At 36.8% G+C, this 24,138-nt stretch overlaps 1 protein-coding gene across 1 annotated transcript in view; it reads left to right on the top strand.

Annotated features, from left to right (window-relative positions):
• The first annotated feature begins 4,876 nt into the window (after window positions 1-4,876).
• Window positions 4,877-24,138, top strand: part of LOC127657696 (CUB and sushi domain-containing protein 3-like) — a 390,710-nt gene continuing 371,448 nt past the window's right edge. Inside the window, 1 exon segment of the mRNA XM_052146537.1 lies at window positions 4,877-5,042. Within this exon segment, the coding sequence (XP_052002497.1) occupies window positions 4,877-5,042 (166 nt within the window).

Raw genomic sequence — 24,138 nt, 5'->3', positions numbered from 1 at the left:
TATATATATATATATATACAGTGGGTACGGAAAGTATTCAGACCCCCTTCACTCTTTGTTATATTGCAGCCATTTGCCAAAATCATTTAAGTTCATTTTTTTTCCTCATTATTGTACACACAGCACCCCATATTGACAGAAAAACACAGAATTGTTGACATTTTTGCACATTTATTCAAAAAGAAAAACTGAAATATCACATGGTCCTAAGTATTCAGACCCTTTGCTGTGACACTCATATATTTAACTCAGGTGCTGTCCATTTCTTCTGATCATCCTTGAGATGGTTCTACACCTTCAGTTGAGTCCAGCTGTGTTTGATTATACTGATTGGACTTGATTAGGAAAGCCACACACCTGTCTATATAAGACCTTACAGCTCACAGTGCATGTCAGAGCAAATGAGAATCATGAGGTCAAAGGAACTGCCTGAAGAGCTCAGAGACAGAATTGTGGCAAGGCACAGATCTGGCCAAGGTTACAAAAAAATTCTGCTGCCCTTAAGGTTCATAAGAGCACAGTGGCCTCCATAATCCTTAAATGGAAGACGCTTGGGACGACCAGAACCCTTCCTAGAGCTGGCCGTCCGCCAAACTGAGCTATCGGGGAGAAGAGCCTTGGTGAGAGAGGTAAAGAAGAACCCAAAGATCACTGTGGCTGAGCTCCAGAGATGCAGTCGGGAGATGGGAGAAAGTTGTAGTAAGTCAACCATCACTGCAGCCATCCACCAGTCGGGGCTTTATGGCAGAGTGGCCCGACGGAAGCCTCTCCTCAGTACAAGACACATGAAAGCCCGCATGGAGTTTGCTAAAAACACCTGAAGGACTCCAAGATGGTGATAAATAAGATTCTCTGGTCTGATGAGACCAAGATAGAACTTTTGGCCTTAATTCTAAGCGGTATGTGTGGAGAAAACCAGGCACTGCTCATCACCTGTCCAATACAGTCTCAACAGTGAAGCATGGTGGTGGCAGCATCATGCTGTGGGGGTGTTTTTCAGCTGCAGGGACAGGACTGACTGGTTGCAATCGAGGGAAAGATGAATGCGCCAAGTACAGGGATATCCTGGACGAAAACCTTCTCCAGAGTGCTCTGGACCTCAGACTGGGCCGAAGGTTCACCTTCCAACAAGACAATGACCCTAAGCACACCGCTAAAATAACGAAGGAGTGGCTTCACAACAACTCCGTGACTGTTCTTGAATGGCCCAGCCAGAGCCCTGACTTAAACCCAATTGAGCATCTCTGGAGAGACCTGAAAATGGCTGTCCATCAACGTTTGCCATCCAACCTGACAGAACTGGAGAGGATCTGCGAGGAGGAATGGCAGAGGATACCCAAATCCAGATGTGAAAAACTTGTTGCATCTTTCCCAAAAAGACTCATGGCTGTATTAGATCAAAAGGGTGCTTCTACTAAATACTGAACAAAGGGTCTGAATACTTAGGACCATGTGATATTTCAGTTTTTCTTTTTAATAAATGTGCAAAAATGTCAACAATTCTGTGTTTTTCTGTCAGTATGGGGTGCTGTGTGTACAATAATGAGGAAAAAAATGAACTTAAATGATTTTAGCAAATGGCTGCAATATAACAAAGAGTGAAAAATTTAAGGGGGTCTGAATACTTTCCGTACCGTACCGTACTGTATATATATATATATTTTTTTTTTTTTGGTTTTGTGGTGGTGCTTCAATTAGCATGCTGACAGAATGAGCAGAACACAACTGTGGCAGGGCGGAGGGTGGGGCCGGGTCGTGATCCTACACACCCGGTCCCGTATGCCTCCGTGAGGGATAAAGGCTGACTGCAGAGGATCGTGCAGCAGAGAGAGATCGTTTACGGACATGTCCGTCATGTGTGTGTTTATGTTGTCTTTTAAGTTTATCATTAAACCATAATTTATATTGTCAAGCCGGTTCTCGCCTCCTCCGTTCCATTGATCACGTTACAGCATAATTTCGGAAAAGTTGCATCTTTAAATTCATCCCCCTATAGAACTCAGGATGAATTTAAATATGAACGCACAGACGCTTATGCCGTTGTGTCTTAATGGTTGTTTTTTTGCATCTCGCATCATGAACACTGCATGTTAAAAATGCCTCGTCTAGTTAAAAATGGGTCTTGAGACTATTGCTTTCTGTTCCATTATGGGCTATTGAGACCGAACAAGTTCTTGAGTAAAAAAAAGTCTGAGTCAAGTGAACTTGAAACCACCCTAATAATATAGGGCGACAAGTCATTTATGCAGCCCACCAAGTCGGTAGAAAATGTGTAGTTTTGCACATCCAGCCTGGAGCAGAATGCATCTTGAGTTCACCATGTTTTATTTTATATTTCCTATGTTCCCTACTTGTATAATGTAGCACAGTGACAGCACAAAACATTGCTTTGCAACTGCATGTTAAATTACATACTCTCTACATTATTTCCTTAAATAACACCCCTAGCACTCTAGTGGTGTGTACTGTACTTGATTCAGTACCATGGACAGCTCCAGTTGACTTCTATTCATGCTTACACTGTCGATCCTCTCAAGACCTCATTGAAACCAGTCTTTATACAATTGATTATTACAGTTTTTGCTGTGTCTTCTGATTGAATGTTTTAAAGGAATAGTTTACACCAAATTTTTTATTTCTTTCATTGTTTGCTGATGCTGTTCCAAACCCACTTCATTATTTATTTTATTTTTTTTTGCATGGAGAAAGGAGAGATTTTAGAGAATGACTAAGCTGCTATTTCTCATACAATGAAGGCATATATCAGCCATGGAAGTCATATACTGCAATAGATTTATGTGACCATTATTACATACTTAATCATTCAAGTCATTATTAACGGAAAATCTCACCCTCCACTGTAGCTCTGAAAACTCATTGAGATGCTTTGTGCTAGGTTTGACATGGAAGACCAACGTGAACATGCTGCAAGACATCTCATTGGAAGAAAGAGCACATAAGCCTGTAAAGACATGAGAGTGAGTAAATTTGACATACTTTTCATTTTTGGATGACTATTCCTTTAATAACATGTTCTAGAGGTTTTTGTGAGGAGCAATTAATTCAGCACCACAGATATGTCATGACTGACCTCTAAGTGTGTTTATGTGTAAATTATGTGTATATCAGGAGTAGAGCTACTTGATTATTGTAACATTTAATTGTGAACAGATATTTTCCAAAGTACACCTAGCCCTCAGCGCTCATTATCTGAATGCATGCGCCTTGTTTGCGCATTTGTGCACGTTTTAAGATTATTAGAGAGGAGATTGATTCTCTCTTTCTCAACCCCACCACGTGTGTGTGTGTGTGTGTGTGTGTGTGTGTGTGTGTGTGTGTGTGTGTGTGTGTGTGTGTGTGTGTGCGCGCGTGCGTGTGCGTGTGTGTGTTTGGGGTGGTAGTGGTTGCCTAACCTACAGATGGCAGAAGACTCCCCTCTAAAATCTCATCTTTAAATAAATGTACCTTTGAGAGGGTGTAGATAGATAGATGCTTGGCCCTCTCCCATTTTTAATGAAGTGCTGGAATGGACTGATTATGATAATACAACAAACTTTGTTTAGACTGATGCATTGCTTTTGGGATGTGCATTGCAAACAATTAAAATGGGAATGTGTGTGCATTATGCAACTATTGGTTAAATATTATATACACAATGTTTAATGGCAATGCATTATTTATATAACTGTATATATTTGGTTTACACATTGCAAACATTTTAAATATGTGCTTGCGTTTGGCAACTATTTGTGAAATGCTATGATGTGCATTATGCTTTGCATGTACTGTAAGTTCTCTGGTAATGCAATTACTGTAACAGTAATCCATATACATTTGGCAACTATTTGTGAAATGCATTTTGCATTGCATGCAATGTTTATTGGCAATGCACTATTTCTCTGAATGCATTTTATTAGATTAAAGCAATGCATTTGGTGGACACATTGCACATATTTCAAATAGCAATGTGCATACATTTGGCTGGTGTTTGTGAAATGCATTGTGTATTGCATGTATTTCTTAATAGCAATGCACTACATTGTAAATGTTTTAAAAAGTAATGCACATAGAGTTTGAAACTTTTTGATAAATGCTATGAAATGCAATGTGAATTGCATGAAAGTTTAATGACCATGCAATTCTTCTCTAAATGCTTGCATGTATTAGAATAAGGCAATGCATTTAGTTATTAATTGCAGATATTTTAGTGACAAGTATGCATTTGAAAGATGCATGCATTTTGCAACTATTTGTGAAATGCATTGTGCATTGCATGCAGTGCTCAATGGCAGTGCACTGCTGTATTTCTTTAAGTCCATGGATGCATTTATTAGAGTAAGGCAGTGCTTGTGTTTGATACGTTGCAAACATTTTAAATTGTTACTCGTCACTCATGGATTTGGCAACGGTTTGTAAAACTGCAATGTGCATGTTAAATTACAATGCACTGCTTCTCTGATGCATGCGTATTTGAATAAGGCAATGCTTTGGATTGATGCATTATCGCAAACGTTTTAACAGGTTAACAGCGCGTTGATATTAGTTGCGCGGATGCATTTGGCAACTATTTGCGACATGCAGCATGCATGTTAAACGGCAGCGCAACATTTCTCTGAATGCACACGCGCTTATTAGAGATGAACTTAACGCAGCATGCTCTGCACTGATCGGATGAGGCTCCTCTGAAACTGAGAGTCATATCAAGAGTACAGAGAATACTTTGTGCCCCTGTTGGTGAGAAGATGGTTGAGTCCTCGTCAAGGTTGCCGCTGTTGGTCTCCACATACATTTAGCGCTGAGTGACCGAGACGCACTCCATCGCTCCGTATCCTCTCCAAAACCGAGGAACATCCATTTCTCCTGGGCGTTTGAGAATATGAAAGGAGCCGATGATGAGGGATGGCACTGATTTGTAGCGCTTTCTCACAGAGGATGTATCAGATGCGCTCGTGCGAACTCACATCACGCTAAAACAATGACGATTAAAGCTGGATTTATCATTTGGAATATAGTGTTCTCGTTTATATTCACTTGTGTGCAAGGTAAGCGCGATCAAGCTGGTTTCTGTTGGTTTGGCAAGGGTTGCAGGTGCTCGGATGCGATGCAAGGAGTTTATAGAGCTTCAGTGCAAAAGAGCTTTCAGCAGGAGGAGAATATCTGTGCACTTGGTATATTCAGATACATATATTCATAACTAGCTCAGGCTTAGGCTATTATAATCAAACAGGCTTTCTTATGACCAAGTGCGTTTTCTTACATATTTCGTTATAACAGGGCATGGATAAAGGATAATATTTTTTTTATTTTTTAAATATATATATATATATATATATATATATATATATATATATATATATATATATATATATATATATATATATATATATTATATATATTTATATATATATATAATTGTGCCCCGTTTATAGGTATTTTATTTATCAAGAACTGCTGCACATTTCTGTGATTGCGCCATAGCCTGTACTCAGCTTTAGTGATATCCAAAGTGTGCATGGTTCGTGAAGGATTTTATCACGATATGATATTTGAAAACTGTGGAAGTGAATAAAAAAGTGCTAAACAATAAACAACTATATCTGATTTATGATACAGGCTATAATGCAATCTCTCTCTCTCTCTCTCGCTGTCTCTCTCACTCTCATCAGTCTGCCTATCTATCTATCTATCTATCTATCTATCTATCTATCTATCTATCTATCTATCTATCTATCTATCTATCTATCTATCTATCTATCTATCTATCTATCTATCATAAATATATATCAAACATAAATAATATATTAAATAGTTTGTCTCTTTTTTACAACCATAAAATAACATACAATGTTAAAGATGTTAAAGAAAAGATATTTAAAATGATACATGATTATTTTCTTTAATTGTTTAATTGAAATGCAATTTTTTTTTTTAATTTGACAAGTGACAAAATATTCAAATTCCCTCATAGAGTCTAATACGTACTTCTATTTAATACACCTCGGCTTGTTCTACTGGACTGCAGGCATCGTTCTGTTATTCACTTGATGATGTATTAAATGACTGACTGTCTGACTAACACAAATAGCGTTTTCAAGCTGGAACGGGTCTGTCGCTTTAAAAAAAAACAAACAAAAAAAAAACACTTGCAAAGTAACATCAGTGTATGACTAATAATTTATGGCTTTGTGAATAATAAACTGTTCCTTGTTTGAGATGTAAATTGTTGTAAAATGGAGAAAACATGAGTAAACCACCTGAATACAATGCAATCTTAAATGTGATCCATTAAGGCATTAAAGGGTTCCCACAAATAAAAAGTCATTCCAAACTCACACAACAATGTTTATTTTATCTTCAGTGGAACACAAAAGATGTTTCTTAGCAGAATGTCTATGATGCACTTTTCCATACAATGAAAGTTAATAGTGACCAGGGATGTCAAGCAAGATGAGCAACTGAATTATTAGGGAATGGAAACTTTTACAATTCACAAAGCTATCGTATTTCTTCAGAGGACTTACAAAAGTGCTCATTTGCCCTTTTTGAGCTTGACAGCCACAGTTCCCATTCGCTATACTGCATGACACTCTCTTTCTTTTCCATATATTAAAAGTGAATGGGGACTACATGACATTTCCTTTTGTGTTCCACCATATGTGTTAGGAACAACATGAGGTTTAGTTAATGATGACAGAAATTTTGGGCAAACTATCACTTTAAATCCACCTTTAGTGCTGCAATTGGTCTATAGCTGCATTTGTCATGACTTCAAGCTGTGTTCAAATGGCCCATTCTGTTGCTTAAAACCATCACCAGTTTAGTTTTTTTTTATATTTTTTATTAACAAACACCTTTAAACTGCAGTGTTTTCATCCCATGTGTTCAACACTTAGTGATTCAGTCTAATGGAAATCTAATGGAAATTATAGAATGGGTAATGCTGTCACAGCAAGACATTAACCTCGCTTTATTCATTTTTAGCTTTCTTGTCTATGTACATTTGCCAAACGACAGCAGTCCATTCTGCATACTAAAGTCCTCATTACATTTTCCTCTCAGTGTAGGTAAATGCAGGGGTGGAAAGAGTACTTAAAAATCATACTCAAGTAAAAGTACTGTTACATCCCCAAAAAATGTATTGTGAGTAAAGTAAAAGTACCTGTCATAAAAACTACTCAAGTAAGAGTAAAAGAGTAGCTCATTTAAAAGTACTCATGAGTAGTGAGTATAGAGTACTAGGTTGCGAATATGATGACCCCTTATAATAAACACTGTATGTTGCAATTTCAATATGTAGCACACATACCATAATTTACAGTCCCTTTTATAACTGTTTGCAAGAAATAATTAAAATATAGGTATTTTATATATAATTTGACTGGCAATTATTTAAATACATCACTTATCTATGATAAACACTACAAGAATCTGATTCCAAAAAATAAAAGGGAGACATGATTACAGAGATCAATTTATGTGTATGTTCTAAATACGCCCTTAATGCCGACAAAGCAAATGATGGTTGCACTTAAAACATGTTCAGATGAATGCAAGGAATGCAAGGAATGCAAAAGCTGGGTCACTTGGCATGCCATGTTCTGCATAATAGAGGAGGTTGAGCAGGGGTGGGAAAGGTTGTTTGGTACAGGGGCCACATCCCCCAGATGTGTATTACTTTCTTTCTTCAGCAGAGCACAAATTACATTTTTAGAAGAATATCTCAGCTATTTTGGTCCATACAATGCAAGCGAATTGTGATCAGACCTTTGTAGCTTCAAAAATCACATAATTCAGCATAAAAGTATTGTCATGTTCTCTATTGTCTTTTGTTTTTGTACTGTTATTTTGTTCCTTTCTGTATTTAAGTCTTTGGTTTCCCTGTCTCCTGTGTTACTTCTTGCATGTGTTATGCTCTGTACTAGGTTTCCTTGTTTTTTTCCCTTTGTCCTGAGTTTTCCCCTGTTTTGTTAATAAAGCTGCACATAGATCCACAACCTCTGCCTGCCTACGTCACAGAAAAAAAACAAGGAAACCTAGTACAGAGCATAACACATGCAAGTACTAACACAGGAGACAGGGAAACCAAGGACTTAAATACAGAAAGGAACAAAATAACAGTACAAAAACAAAAGACAATAGAGAACATGACAAGTAGACTAATCCATGTGACTCCAGTGGTTAAATCCATGTCTTTAGAAGCGATATGATAGGTTGGGGGAGAATAGATTAATATTTTACTATAATTTCTCCTCCCTGATCAGTCAATCTCCACTTTAATTTTCACATTCTTCTTCTTGTGTTTTTATTGAGTAACATTCTTCTTGCATATCGCCACCTACTGGGCAGGGAGAAGAATTTCTAGCCAAAATGTACTTAAATATTGATCTGTTTCTCACCACACCTATCATTTCACTTCTGAAGTCATGGATATAACTACTGGAGTCATATGGATTAATTTTATGCTGTCTTTATGCACTTTTTGGAGCATAAAATCTTGGCACCCATTCACTTGCATTGTATGGACCTACAGAGCGTTCATTCGTTTTTCATTTTGAAATAAAATAAATCAATAAATAAATCAATTATGCTTTGAATTTTGTTGTTTCACTTCAAAAGCAATAGGAAAATTTTAAAAAAATGCTTGTTTTGTGATTATTCGTTTTGTTAGCTAATTATTAAATTAGCTAATTTGTCATGTTTATTTCTCATGGATATACAGGTCCTTCTCAAAAAAATAGCATATTGTGATAAAGTTCATTATTTTCCATAATGTAATGATAAAAATTTAACTTTCATATATTTTAGATTCATTGCACACCAACTGAAATATTTCAGGTCTTTTATTGTTTTAATACTGATGATTTTGGCATACAGCTCATGAAAACCCAAAATTCCTATCTCAAAAAATTAGCATATCATGAAAAGGGTCTCTAAACGAGCTATTAACCTAATCATCTGAATCAACTAATTAACTCTAAACACCTGCAAAAGATTCCTGAGGCTTTTAAAAACTCCCAGCCTGTTTCATTACTCAAAACCGCAATCATGGGTAAGACTGCCGACCTGACTGCTGTCCAGAAGGCCATCATTGACACCCTCAAGCAAGATGGTAAGACACAGAAAGAAATTTCTGAACAAATAGGCTGTTCCCAGTGTGCTGTATCAAGGCACCTCAGTGGGAAGTCTGTGGGAAGGAAAAAGTGTGGCAAAAAAACGCTGCACAACGAGAAGAGGTGACCGGACCCTGAGGAAGATTGTGGAGAAGGACCGATTCCAGACCTTGGGGGACCTGCGGAAGCAGTGGACTGAGTCTGGAGTAGAAACATCCCGCATTCCCCAGGTCAAGCCACTTTTGAACCAGAAACAGCGGCAGAAGCGCCTGACCTGGGCTACAGAGAAGCAGCACTGGACTGTTGCTCAGTGGTCCAAAGTACTTTTTTCGGATGAAAGCAAATTTTGCATGTCATTCGGAAATCAAGGTGCCAGAGTCTGGAGGAAGACTGGGGAGAAGGAAATGCCAAAATGCCTGAAGTCCAGTGTCAAGTACCCACAGTCAGTGATGGTCTGGGGTGCCATGTCAGCTGCTGGTGTTGGTCCACTGTGTTTCATCAAGGGCAGGGTCAATGCAGCTAGCTATCAGGAGACTTTGGAGCACTTCATGCTTCCATCTGCTGAAAAGCTTTATGGAGATGAAGATTTCATTTTTCAGCACGACCTGGCACCTGCTCACAGTGCCAAAACCACTGGTAAATGGTTTACTGACCATGGTATTACTGTGCTCAATTGGCCTGCCAACTCTCCTGACCTGAACCCCATAGAGAATCTGTGGGATATTGTGAAGAGAAAGTTGAGAGACGCAAGACCCAACACTCTGGATGAGCTTAAGGCCGCTATCGGAGCATCCTGGGCCTCCATAACACCTCAGCAGTGCCACAGGCTGATTGCCTCCATGCCACGCCGCATTGAAGCAGTCATTTCTGCAAAAGGATTCCCGACCAAGTATTGAGTGCATAACTGAACATAATTATTTGAAGGTTGACTTTTTTTGTATTAAAAACACTTCTTTTATTGATCGGATGAAATATGCTAATTTTTTGAGATAGGAATTTTGGGTTTTCATGAGCTGTATGCCAAAATCATCAGTATTAAAACAATAAAAACCTGAAATATTTCAGTTGGTGTGCAATGAATCTAAAATATATGAAAGTTTAATTTTTATCATTACATTATGGAAAATAATGAACTTTATCACAATATGCTAATTTTTTGAGAAGGACCTGTACAGGTAATATGAATGTACAGCTTGAATATTTGATTTGTACATGTGGGTGGGTCTGAAATGTGATTGGCCATCTGTCCTGACTCAATCAAACCCATCAGAATAACAGTTCAACACGATACAGCTCTATAGTTGGATTAATCTAATTTTTAAGAACAATAACATTCTTCCAAACGTTTGACAGTTGCGTGTTTATTACAACTCTGCTGTCGCTTGTTAAGCAACCAAAAGGTAATTTTTACTTTTTTATTTCAAAATGGATATGGAATTAATAGAAGATACACGGATTTGTGTACCTTCGTATAATGTGTTTTTGTCTTCAAAATGAAATAACCAACAAACCGCTCATTTATCACATTTCCGTTATCTCTCTTTATCACATCACAACAATTTATGTTGTATCTGCTTGTTTTTTTAACTTAAAAAGAAATAGCCTAAAACAAGAAAACTAATTTTTAATTCATGCATATAAACCGAGTTTATAATTTGAATATTTGGTTTTGTACACTCCTGTTTTCACTGATTGGTTAACCCGCACCATCATCTGTTCTTCCTCAACCCCGTTCAAAGCAAATAAGAGTTCACCAAGTTCAAGTTTGCCGATTGCTTTTGCAGATAGATTCTAATCATTTTAATGAAGAACCTTAATATTTCTTAAAATAACGTCCGTTTATTGCAAACTCATCAAGCAATTGACACCTGGATACAACAACCAATGAACTCACAAGTTGGTATTTGTCACCAGAGCTTTTTTATTTAAAAAAATAAAATGATGAATTGGGATGCTGTGCACAGATCTAACAGTAACTAAATACTGTATACTTCGTTATCTGGTCATTTTTGTTGTTGTTGTTGTTGTTGTTATTATTAATGATAATGAAATCAAGGCAATAATTACAGGGGATACATAAAGGGAAATATAAATGTTAATTGGATGTCATGCAGGACAAGGACACAAAAGGACCATAGAATTTTTTGAGGGAAGGATCGTTCATTTTTATTTATTTTATTCTCACTTTCTATTTGTTTTTCATTCGTAGTTACACCTTTTGCTTTCCAGTCTTTGTTCGGCAAGTGTCAAGTTCATTGTCGGGTCGCACGCAGTTTTTTACTCACTGCCTAGCTATCAGAGGCCCGCTCGCGGTTCATTGAATTTATGAAATATAATATAATAAATGTGCCCTGTTCCTGATTTACTTTCACTGACACACAGTTACATTTTGCTTGATTTTTTTATATATATATAAGTATACCTACTTATCTGAACCTGACAATGGTCCCCTCATTCTGAAAGCATGATTAATTACATGAATCCCTTGTGTAAGTAATTTATTGATCATCTGAGTAATTGATTATCTGTTTTATTAAACTTTTTTTTTTTTTTTTTTTTTTATCAAAAAGGTAGATGTATAATAGGCCTACACCAAAATTGGATTAAAAGTGTTGTCAATTAATCCAACCTGGTTTTAGAGAATTGCGGTGCTGGCAGGCTACATCAATCAAAAATTCCAAGGCATTCACATGGGGTGTAGGCCAAATATTAATAAGGCCAGCTGTTATAATGGGGTAGTAATATTAAAAACCATAATCAAATTGTGGCTCAAGGAGCCTTAATTAGGCTATGTATAACAATTATTTTACTTAATTCCCATTAAGTTTTAAACACATTCGCTGCCCATTAAAAAATATTTGATTTTGTAGTGGTTGAACGCATATATTGAAGGTAACATCTTGTCTGTATGCAAATCGTATGGCCCAGATGTTAAAGAGAGACAACTGCATAATAGATAAGGGTTTCATTTTATTCAATCAGTTCATGTTTAGTTGTTGTATCCTAAAAATAAAATGAAAACTATTTGTAGCCATTCAAAATGTAAGGTTCATTCTGTACTGTTTAACACATAGTATACTGTATATGGACACACATTTACACCCCCACTGATATTTCACTTTTAAAAAGGCATACAGATAGACGTGTCGGGCAAAATAAAGTCCTTTTTGACTGTTGCCATGGCAATGTGTGCACCTGAACCCTCATCGCAAGCACTGCATTGACTGTCAAAAAAATAAAAAGCTGTCCTCAATGTGATAAAACTTGCCATGTCCCGTGTGAAAAGGCTTTTATTGTGAAGAAAAGGAATGAGGATGGACAGATGACATTGCAGGATTAACCAATTAGTAGTAATGGGCGTCACATCGATCCACTTGTGCAAATCAAATAATAAGATTGTACACTTATTGCAAGTGCTTGAATAAAATAATTAAAAAAAGATAAATCAAGCTGAATTCGTTTTTCTAGTTCTTATATGAAACGGAAAAAAAATGTAAATAAAAGTGTTTTCTCAATTTTGATCAATTCTTTCTAAATGAAAAAACAAGTAAACTTTTGTATTAGTCTCTCCATTCCAGTTTGTGACTGGTGGAATATTCTGCATACAGTATTGCTGTAAAAATGCTGATACTTTTCGATCAGGCTTTAGAAAAACACTTGATAAAGGCTAAGCATAATTATAAAATATTTTATCATCTCTACTTTCCTGGTAATTTATTATACATACATAATTTACACTATTGTCAGGGGTCATATTATTAAATAACTAACGTCAGGGGTCATATTATTAAATAACTAACAATATTAAAAAAAATATTATTATTAAAAATGTCACTATTAGACAGTTGTCCATTCGGTTACATGTACTCTTCAAGTCAGTGGCCTAACTAGAGGGAGACCAGGGGAGGTCATGGCAACCGTGGACCAGTTGTCTTGCTATCGCGATTGATGTAATGAACACCCCTGGTCTAGATGTAGAACATAGGCAAAGTATAGAAAATTACTCAAAAGTTTATCATCGATATCGAGAACATCTCTTTTTTTCAGATAAACATCAAGATTGTTTTATCGCCCAGCCCTATTGATAACATTGCATTAATCTCTCACAGCAACCCAATAATCTCAGTGATAGATAGCTAAATGACTGCATACATTAATGACACATATAATTCAGTATGCAGAAATATGAAATTTACCTCAATATGTTTCTTCAAATTAGAGGCAGGATTAATGCTGATATATGGCTTGAGCAAGTTAAACTCACATGCGAAAAGCCCTTTCAGGTGCGGCCGTGGATGTTCAGTGTTGAACTGTGCTTGCGACATCCTCCACATCCATGATTAATAGCATTTAACTTGCCGTCCGGTCTACAGTTGCCGTTCAAGAATTTTACATGTGTGTGATTTGATTTCACGGGAGTCACAAGACTCTCCCTTGCCAATCACGTTGATGGAAGAAGCCAGACAGATGGAAAATAGCGCATTAAAAGTATAGTTACAGCACTTAAAATGTACTCAAGTAAAAGCATACCATTCTTAAACTACTTAATTACAGTAACGTGAGTATTTGTAATGAATTACTTTACACCCCTGGGTAAATGACAGCTGGCATTCGGATTGAAATGCTGTAGGGAAACAAAAAAGGCACGAATACTGTAGTTCAGGTCTAAGATATGCTCCATTCTTCATTATGTCACATTGATAAACAATGGGCCTTTTTTATTATTTTTGCAAATATTTAGAGGCTTTCTTCTATCAACACTACTAGAGTACAGAGATGAGACAAGGCTGCAGGCATTGCAGCCGTGGCTTTGAAGTTATTTCTCATATAATGTCCTTGGCCAAACAAACAAGTGCTTTGCTGCCTTCAAGGCCCTGTTGATACATTTTTAATAAGAGGCGCTGTGAAAATTGGGCCCTGTGTGCATTGGGAGGCCAATGAAATAACTTTTCATCTGATTTGAAATTATTGATCATAGTCCCTCTTGGTTGGTCCTGGTGTGGTTAATGGAACAGTTTGTGTTTTGGCTCACACATTAGCAGAGATTGTGCATGGTACAAATAAACATCCCTTTATTAACACAGTGGGGAAAGAAAGGGAATTCCAAGTTCTTGGCTTGAGTCTTGTGATCCTCCAAAAGAGCAGCCAGCTTAAGCATTGGGTTTAATGGAATATTTTACCCTAACATGGAAATTCTGTAGTTTTTTACACCTCTCTTTCGAGAACAGTTCATAGTGACTACACTTGTCAAGCTCCACAAAGGACAAAAAGCACCATTAAAGTATCATAAAAGTAATTAATGTTATTTGCACACTATATTTCAAGTCTTCTGAAGCCATACAATAGCATAATATGAGGAACAGACTGAAATTTAGGTCGTTATTCACTGATAATAGTATCAGCTGAAGCACTTAAATCTAAATGGAAGTCATTACGTTCCTTCATGTTTGATGTCCTTGATGCCAAAACAGCACTGGTTTTTGCATGGATTGTAATAAAACATGACAGTTGGAATATAAGTGTCCTGAAAATATTTTTACTGGTTCTAAATGTAGGCTGCACTTGGGTCCACACTTGGGTCAATTGTCCATGACAAGCGTTCATTGAAAAACATCCAATAGCACTTTTTGTCCATAAAAGTGATAAATCTGAGAAATATTGGTATATTGTCCATTGTTTACATGAGATCTCACCTGAATTACCCTTCGTCATCGTTCTTCAACAAACTGCAATCTGAGCAGCATTCATGTTGTAAAACTGTATATGATCTTATATATTAGAGTCTCATAAACAAAATGAGCCGTCTCCAAAGTCTATTTTTAAATGCGGCGTAGTTTTATTCATAATAGCCGAGAAGTGCCGTCAGATTTTGTGTCGTCTTGAAAGACGGAGCCTTAATTTTACTCTGTACGCTTCCAGCGATTTTACTGAGAAATATTATTTTATGTTAGCTCATCTTCAAATTTGAAACATAACTTCTTTAGACTTGTGGCTTTGAGAACGTTGTATTTCTGGGTTGTCTTGGCACTTTTATTATTGTTGTTTTAGATTATAAAAACATGTTCAGCACAAAATATTTCCATTACTATAAACTTCAGCTTCTCTAACTTTACAAAGTAACAATATATTAATTCTGAACATTGTGAAATAAAGCCCAAAGTGTCTTCTTTCAAAAGATACTACAACTGTGTCCATACTCCAAAGGCTTCAGTAAATACAACCATTTAAGTTCAGGTGTGTCATTTTCATGGTTTGTGCTCAAAAAGGGTGTGCGTATCAACAGTTTAATGTTTAGTCTGTTCTAAGCACTGTGGTTTAGTCTGTTCTAAGCACTGTGGTTTAGTCTGTTCTAAGCACTGTGTTATGGCTACAGAACACTTGGAATAAAGCATCATATATTGTATTACAAAGTCATGTGGACTACTTATATGGTACCTTTTGGTTATTTTGGCAGCTTGTAAGCAGCGGTCACAATGAGCTGTTAAAAAATAGCATGCAGATTTGGAATAACATGGAACTATTCATTTAAATTACATTTCAACTTTCAAACAGTCTCTTTTCTGTTAAGAAGGACTTTAGCCAGCTCATTTTCTGTCATCATTTTGCACTGGTGTATGTCTCAAAGTCACTTGCTTGCTGAATAGCACACATCTTGATTTTTTTTTTCTGCTTGAGATAATGAGAAAGAACCAAATTGCTTACCACAGCTATGCAGACGACACACAGATCTACTTAGCCCTATCACCTAACGATTACAGCCCCATTGACTCCCTGTGCCAATGCATTGATGAATTAAACAGTTGGATGTGCCAAAACTTTCTTCAGTTAAACAAAGACAAAACTGAAGTCATTGTGTTTGGAAACAAAGATGACGTTCTCAAGGTGAATGCATACCTTGACGCTAGGGGTCAAACAACTAAAAATCAAGTCAGGAATCTTGGTGTGTCTCTAGAGTCAGACCTTAGTTTCAGTAGTCATGTCAAAGCAATAACTAAATCAGCATACTATCATCTGAAAAATATTGCAAGAATTAGATGCTTTGTTTCCAGTCAAGACCTAGAGAAACTTGTGCATGCTTCCATCACCAGCAGGGTGGATTATTTTAATGGACTCCTCACTGGCCTTCCCAAAAAGACCATAAGACAGTTGCAGCTCATACAGAACGCTGCTGCCAGGATTCTGAGCAGAACCAGAAAATATGAACATATCACACCAGTCCTCAGGTCTTTACACTGGCTCCCAGTTACATTTAGGATTGATTTTAAAGTATTATTACTGGTATATAAATCACTCAATGGGCTAGGACCTCAATATATTGCAGATATGCTCACGGAATATAAACCCAACAGATCACTCAGATCATTAGGATCACATCAGCTAGAAATACCAAGGGTTCACTCTAAGCAAGGAGAGTCTGCTTTTAGCTATTATGCCAGCCGCAGCTGGAACCAGCTTCCAGAAGAGATCAGATGTGCTCCTACAGTAGTCACATTCAAATCCAGACTCAAAACACATCTGTTTAGCTGTGCATTGAACAGATGAATGAGCACTGTACCACTGTGTGTCCGACTGTTTGTACTGTATTTTATTTTATTTTATTCTAAACTGTTTCAATTATTCTTATTTTTTTTTATTCTTATTTTAATCTCTTCTATGTAAAGCACTTTGAATTACCATTGTGTATGAAATTTGCTATATAAATAAACTTGCCTTGCCTTGCTTTAACCAATGATTGCCTTGGCGTCAAGGGATTTTCATGTTGTTTGGATGTTATCTGTGTCCTAAGCAGATGCACTGGATGTTGCTGTATCTTGTTGCGGGATGTTGTAGAATCTATTAAATACTGTGAATGAATGCTTATGACATTCCTTCTTTAATAATTTAATTGATCCCTTAAGAACAACACCGGAATACAGTTCTATTGCTCAGATGTTGCTCTTTTAATTTCTCAGTTGTGTTATACTTAAGGATTAACTTTGTCTAAGATGTTTCTCCTAAAATTAATTTGAAGAATTAAAAACAGAAACAAACGACTTATTTGTTGACATATACTGTAAACAGAGTACAGAGCTATACAATTAATCTGGATAGCATAGCTCAGAACATTTGGTATGGATGGTGCGATCTCTATAAGTAAGCTAATAAAATAATGTAAACTCAAATCAATGTTTCATGTGCATTTGTGTATATATTTATTTGGCAAGTAGCCTTGTAATAGGCTGAATAATGAGGAGTCAGAGAGTCATTTTTACAAAATAATCACCAACAGAACTCAGACGCAAACTGGAGGTTGATTTCAGCTGTTTAGCAATTTATTTCTTCTCAATTTACATAATCTCAACCCTTCACCCTGTTGGGGTTTATTGTGTGATAATAGCCAGCTGACTGTACATTATCCCTTACTATATCGCAGTTTTGACAGGGAATGGACTATTTAATAGGACACAGATGGTACAATAACTGGAGAAAAACCTCAGAATTAAATTGCATTTGAGCCCATTAGTGCTTTGCGTGTGATATTTCGTCAAATCCACTTGCGCCTAGACTGAAGCACATGCATGGACGAAAATACCAAAATGTCATGGCCATGCCCACCGACTTTGCACTTATGACGTGAAAGGAAAGTGCTGCACTTAGCGTTAGAGCTCTTAAAATAGGGCCCATAAAGTCAGAATAACCTTTTTATTTTTTATTCCAAGGTTGAATCAAGGCACCATCATTTCGTCTTGGAAGAAATTGATGATTAATGTTTGAGTTCATTTTGAAACCTCTACAACCTATTGGTTGTAGACTTTGTAATCGGGGCAAATCTGAGCTAAATTTGAGATCTTTTCTGAAGTAGAGAAGACCCATGTGAGATGACTCTGGTCTTTTTCTCATGAGAAGAATTCTGAGAAGCATGATACATCCTCCATTTATTCTCAAATTAATCTCAGTGCTGCCCAGGAGAAACATATTAAAAGATTTTATTTGTGATGCTCTTTCCTATGGATTCATATTTTCTGTGTGTTAATATGTCAAATATGCACTTTTTGCTTTTACTGATACTTGCAGATCTTGACTTGAAACAGATTTGAAATGAAAGTCCAGCAACAGCGATATCACTCTCGCGTTTCTCCGCAACATTAGATTCAGGTGGCTGCACAGGGCTGGACTGGTAATCTGGCATACCGGGCATTTTCCCGGTGGGCCGATGCACTTTGGTGCCGATCAGGTGTGGGCTGGCCATCGGAAGAACCGAGCGGGATGGTGGATCGGTAAGCTAAAACGAGCTGGCGCGTTGTGCAGAAAAGGACAGCGATCACCCCCTCCAACAACTTTTGGGCCAGTTGCTATGTAAAATCCCAGGCCAATTTCTCTTCTCAGTCCAGCCCTTTAGCTGCATGTCACCTTTAGTAAAAGAGCCAATATGAAACTATTCTATACTTGATCCTGATAACCTTTATTCAACATTACTCTCAAGCCAAAGAAAAAAAAAAAACGCATGACCCCCACATGAAACAGGGCAAGAGCCGCCTAGAAAATGTATTTAATCAGTCAAGCGGAGGAAGATTTCATTGGCACTGTTATCCATCATCAGTGTCTCCGTCCTTATCAAAGATAATTTACTTGAAATATTGCTCGGATGTCAGATTCGTCTTGTAACTATCCAGTCGACTTTTAATGTACGCTTAAAGTACTGTGCCAAGTGATCTTTCATTCAACTAATGATGTATTTGGTGTTCTGAAGTCATGTTCAATCACTATATTCAGATTTGCAAGACTGGTTCTATCCTAAAACTTTTCATGACTAGAGTTTCTTGGGTAGGACTGAAAAAAAAAAACATTGCTGAGTCATTGCACGGTTTTAATGATACTACCCTGATCAGTCTGAGGGAGTGGCATTGCTTTAAATAGAACTTTAAAAGTACACAATGTAAATGGATGAGATTGGTGAAAGTGTTTATTTGTTTATAATGAATTAGAGTGTCTATTAAGCCACCACTTTTTTTTTCTTGTTTAAAAAATTAGCTATTAATAATTTAGAAATTCCATTTTTGAAAACGAGCCATTCAGAAGAAAATGGTTGTGGTGCTTGCGTTTTGAAGAACTCGCCGTCACAATGCTGGTGTTGTGGTTGGTGTCAGGTTGTTGCTATGCGGTTGCTAAGGTTTTCTGGATGGTTGCATAAAGTCAAAAGAGCCTACTCCCATGTGTGTATTATACATTAGCTCCTAAATGAGCCTAAACTCATTAGAAAAAGACTCAAAAGCATAAACTATATGTCGATACATCAAATGTCGCGGAAAAAAATGGTTTGGAAACTTTTTGTCGATAAAATTGGCATTAACGTGTAAATGTAGTGTCACATGACAGAATTTACCCCAGTTGTTAGCCTGTGTTAATCATGACAACAGTATTGAAACCAGTTTGTAAGTGATTTTGGATTGATCTTTACGGCATATAGAGCCGATCTGCAAACGTGACACTTCCAGGAGTGCCAACACAAATATCTCGGGCATGTTGAACAAATGAATGGCCACCGTTTGCGATTAATTAAATCGCAGTATCCATCCATTTATTTATTAAGTTGCTTTTCCACACCTTTCAAAATAATACACGGCAGTTATGAAATTAGCCCACAGTACAAAAAACATATCATTTCTGTGCATAAATATGTTTAAAATTAAGAATAAATACACAATACTAGGTGAAAAGCTTCAGCATGCTTTTTTTTTTTTTTAACACTTACAGCCTAATTCTATTAAATTATTGTTTAGTCTTTTTTTTTTTTTTTTTATAAAAAATAAATAAATTACCAAATGAATTGTTTTTTTAGACCTATATATGCCTTTTCTTTTCTCAACTTAAATTAGCTTTACCCTGTTCTGTAGATGAATAAAGTCGGCTGAATGACTTTTTTCAAGACTATAAACTATCAGAAATATTTGTCCAATGCTGAGTTCACTTTCAGAAAACGAGCTTTTGAAAATTTTAAAACGTTTCAATATTTTAAATCTAACCCTCTTTAGCTCAGATCGCGTTTACTGCTTCTTCACAAAATATACATTTGCATTTTAAAGCTAAAATAAATTTTAGATGATAATCAAGTTCAGTTGCTCGTTAAAGGTTGCTGTAGAAATATGCGGGACATTATGCAGTTGTTATGGCGATGCTTTTGATTAGATGATTGTTCAAAATATTTAATATCAGAAATGTATCATATATAAATCCTGATATTACACAGCATCATTTTTTTTCTTTAATAGCTGTGTACACCGCATATACACATCGATTGATGGTCCTTATACTGAGACAGAAAGTTTCTGCCACTACTTGATGCAGGTTGCCAGCTTGAACAGGGCAATGACGATCCGCTTTCGGGTCGGAACTGGTGCCAACCTGCGATTGGTGCAACACAGGGCTGGACTGGGAAGAGAAATCAGCCCAGGATTTTACATGGCAACTGGCTCAAAAGTTGTTGACCATCGGGGGGAGGTGGTGAGGGGGGGTTCACTGTCCTTTTCTGCATATCGTGGTGCCGTTTTGTGGTCTGTTCTGCATAACGTGGCGGATCATTTTAGCTTATCTTAGCTTTTAGCTGATTGACAAACACCCATTCGGCACTTTTCGCGGCCGACCCACCGGCCCGCTCGGTTCTCCCGATGGCCAGTCCGCCCCTGATCGCCCCCAAAGTGCGTCGGCCCAACGGGACAATGCCCGGTATGCCAGATTACCAGTCCAGCCCTGGTGCAACATCAGGACCAATATTACAGACCTATCAGAAGGGTAACTGTTCTCTTTTGATTGCAATTCCTTGTCTTCTGATTGCTTTTATTTGTGAAATGAAAAAGAAAGTAAGCTGACTAATTTCAATGTCTCAATACTCTCTCCATTTTACCCAAACTTCAGAGGAAAAAAAAAAGGGACATATGGGAGGCGAATTAGCGAAAAGCACACATTTCTGAATGGAAATGGCTTCAGGGCAGATTTCTTTTGCGCTAAACCAAAACCTATGCGACAAAGTGTTTTTTTATGACATGATGTCATCACGCAGACCCTTTTTTATCAATAAATGGCCATTTGAATGGAAATGAGCAGAAGGCGGCAAATTTCGCATTTTCATTTTGTCGATAACAAAATAGCACGAAAGTGGATGGAAACTAGGCTACTGATGCAGCTCCTCTCTAGTCTTTATTTCACATGGTATTCACTATGAGCCACATAAAAATAATTCAGCAAAGATTTGTAGTATAATAACATGATTCTATGAATACAGGTCGTCCTATACTGGATTATACTGTATAATGTTGTGTCAACCGTGATAAGACTTTTTCTGTTGTTATGGAATTCGCAAAATGTCTCTAATATTTACTGATAGTCACCTGTTTTCATGCATGATTTTACTCAGATCATGCTTAATCAAGCCGACGACATTTCAGATCATGTAAACGCCTTATACGGTTTTCCTTTTTATTTACAGTTGTAAAGGGTTTAAGCAAACCTCATTTTAAGCTCATTTGACAGCATTTTTAGCATGATGTTGATTGCCACAAAAATCGTGGTTCCAGTGAGGCACTTACATTGGAAGTGAATGGGGCCAATCTGTAAATGTTAAAATGCTCACTGTTTCAGAAATAAAGTCACAAGATGTAAACAACATGATTTTAGCATGATAAAATCGCTTACTGAACTTTTCTGTGTAAAGTTATAGCCAATTTTACATCTTCGTTGCCTTGATGATGTAAACACTGAAACAACTGTTCAAACAATGATTCAAACAACTTTGCAGATCAAATAATAAATATAAAATTACAGAAGAATTAATGTAAGTGCTTTTATAAAATTATAAGCTTCACATTTCTGCCTTTCCCATTTCACATGAACAGTTAAAACTGCCCCATTGAGCAATAATTCATGTGCAATACACAGCTTAGTCTATATATATTTATCCAAAATACCATAACTCATCTGCCATTACATTCCCATGCATCTGTATATAACAGATTTGTATATTGTACACATTTCGGTTTTTTAAAGAAAAGGAGGGATGAGTCGAAATGAATTTTTGTGGTAATTAACATTATGCAACAAATGCTGTCGATTGAGCTTAACTTGTGCATGCAAGTGTTTTGTGCAGGCTTATTTACGTTTTGAAGACAAAAAAAGAGGATAACCCTATGATTTCACATCTAAATGCGGTTTTACATCCATTGTCTAATTTTTTAATAAGCAGATTTTTAGTAGTTATCAGCATATTGGCTCACTGATTGTGTGTAGCCTAATTAAACTGCAGCCACAGTATCTATTTATTTATATCATCTTCCACCATCACAAAGAGCTACACATACGGTCTCTTCCCACATTTATCTACTGACATCCCATCTTTAAAACCTCTTTCATACTCCAAAAGAGTCTTCCAAAAAGTCTCGCTCAGTTGCAAATGCTCTCGGTTCAGTTAGTGCCGCTTTGCAGGGCTCACCTGAGAACGCTCTGATTGACAAACACTGTTTAGGTTCATTACACCAACACTTTCTTGTCGAAGAATCCCTGGTCTTCCAAATGCAGGCATTCTCCACCTGTATCACAGATTGAATAACAGATGGCAAACCTGGCCAATGGTAATTATTCCCCAGAAAATCAGAAGCGCGTTCTCATTTATTAACCAGATCAGGGCCAATGGAAAGTCACAACGTTTCCTAGAAGAAAAGACGCTTGGGTTAATTGACTCTAATGAAGTTTGATTAGTTGTGTTGGGCGGTTTAATGTTTCTCGAAAGACCAAAAAAGCTACTGTGTGTGTGCGTGTGTAGTGATGATTGTTTTTGGGTTTGGGCCCCCTCAATTCAACTGGAATAATTTGTTCAATTTCGATTAAATCATCTGTTCCCTATCCAACGATTGCTTTCAGTCAAAATGGATTTTCTTTGATCATTGCCCTAGTGGTTTTCCAACCGTCTAAGTTAACTTAATCCAGATATATTGCTTATTTTGAATGTTCCTTGAAGTATATTAGATTTAAGAATTCTTTTGACATCTCTGTATTTTATGACTCACAGAGGATCCAGAGGATTCAGTAGCCCTAAAAAGAATTTGGACAGCTAATATCTGAATGTCTTTGCATTAAATAGCAAAATATCAAGCAGAATTTGGAAACATTGGATGCTATAGCTTTTGTAAGAGCTAACTTTACATTTTTGCATTTACTTTGAACTAACTGGTGTCAGTGATTTTTTTTAAAATTATTTTAATTTTTTTTGTGGATGTATGATGTCAGTTCCCCTCAAATCTTAAAATACACAAAAAACACACATTTTGATATTTTGTTATCTAATGCAACCACCAGGGACTGAAAACATTCCAAGGCAAACAACAGAACAAGAGTTTTGCAGAACATAACAGACAATGGGAATGAAATCCCTTTTAATTGTGATAACATAATTTTTTAATGCTGATACCAATTAATAACCAGTTCATTTCGTTCCGATAATTTTAAGTCTAAATGGTTTGGATAACATCATTCCCTGTTGCGCAAAAATTATTTTTAGTTGAACATGATAAGCATGTGCTTCGGAAGGAAACCACTGCATCACAAATTTCTTTGCCTTAATGCACGTTGTGCTTGAAGCCTTCTATGACAAGCTGAAGACCTTTTAGTCAACTAAATATAATTACTAAATACTGTATACATGCAAGGTTAATCCAGATACAAGAAAAACTATTGAGGTAAAAAGTAAATTTCTCAATTTCTACTGTCATTAAAAAAATATATATATATATATAAATAAAATATTGTTCTAACTGGTTACTAATTGAACAAGTGACAGCGCAATGCTGGAACAAAAAAAAAAATATCGAGACTAAAATGAAGATAATTGCATTTGTAAAGAATCGAACTCTTGCTGGATTGCTGAGTTTAAAGTTGAATCTTTTCCTTGGCTTCTAATGGCTTTCTCTTTTGGTTTGAACAGTTTCACCTCATGTTGAGATCCCTGTTGCTTCAACCAGCAGCTAGTCCTGCTACAGATCAATACTGTCTTCCGATTCCA

This window comes from Xyrauchen texanus, chromosome 17 (genome assembly GCF_025860055.1).
Source record: "Xyrauchen texanus isolate HMW12.3.18 chromosome 17, RBS_HiC_50CHRs, whole genome shotgun sequence".
Lineage (NCBI taxonomy): Eukaryota > Metazoa > Chordata > Actinopteri > Cypriniformes > Catostomidae > Xyrauchen > Xyrauchen texanus.
The sequence above is the reverse complement of the archived record's forward strand: the minus strand, read 5'-3'. Positions and strand labels throughout refer to the sequence as shown.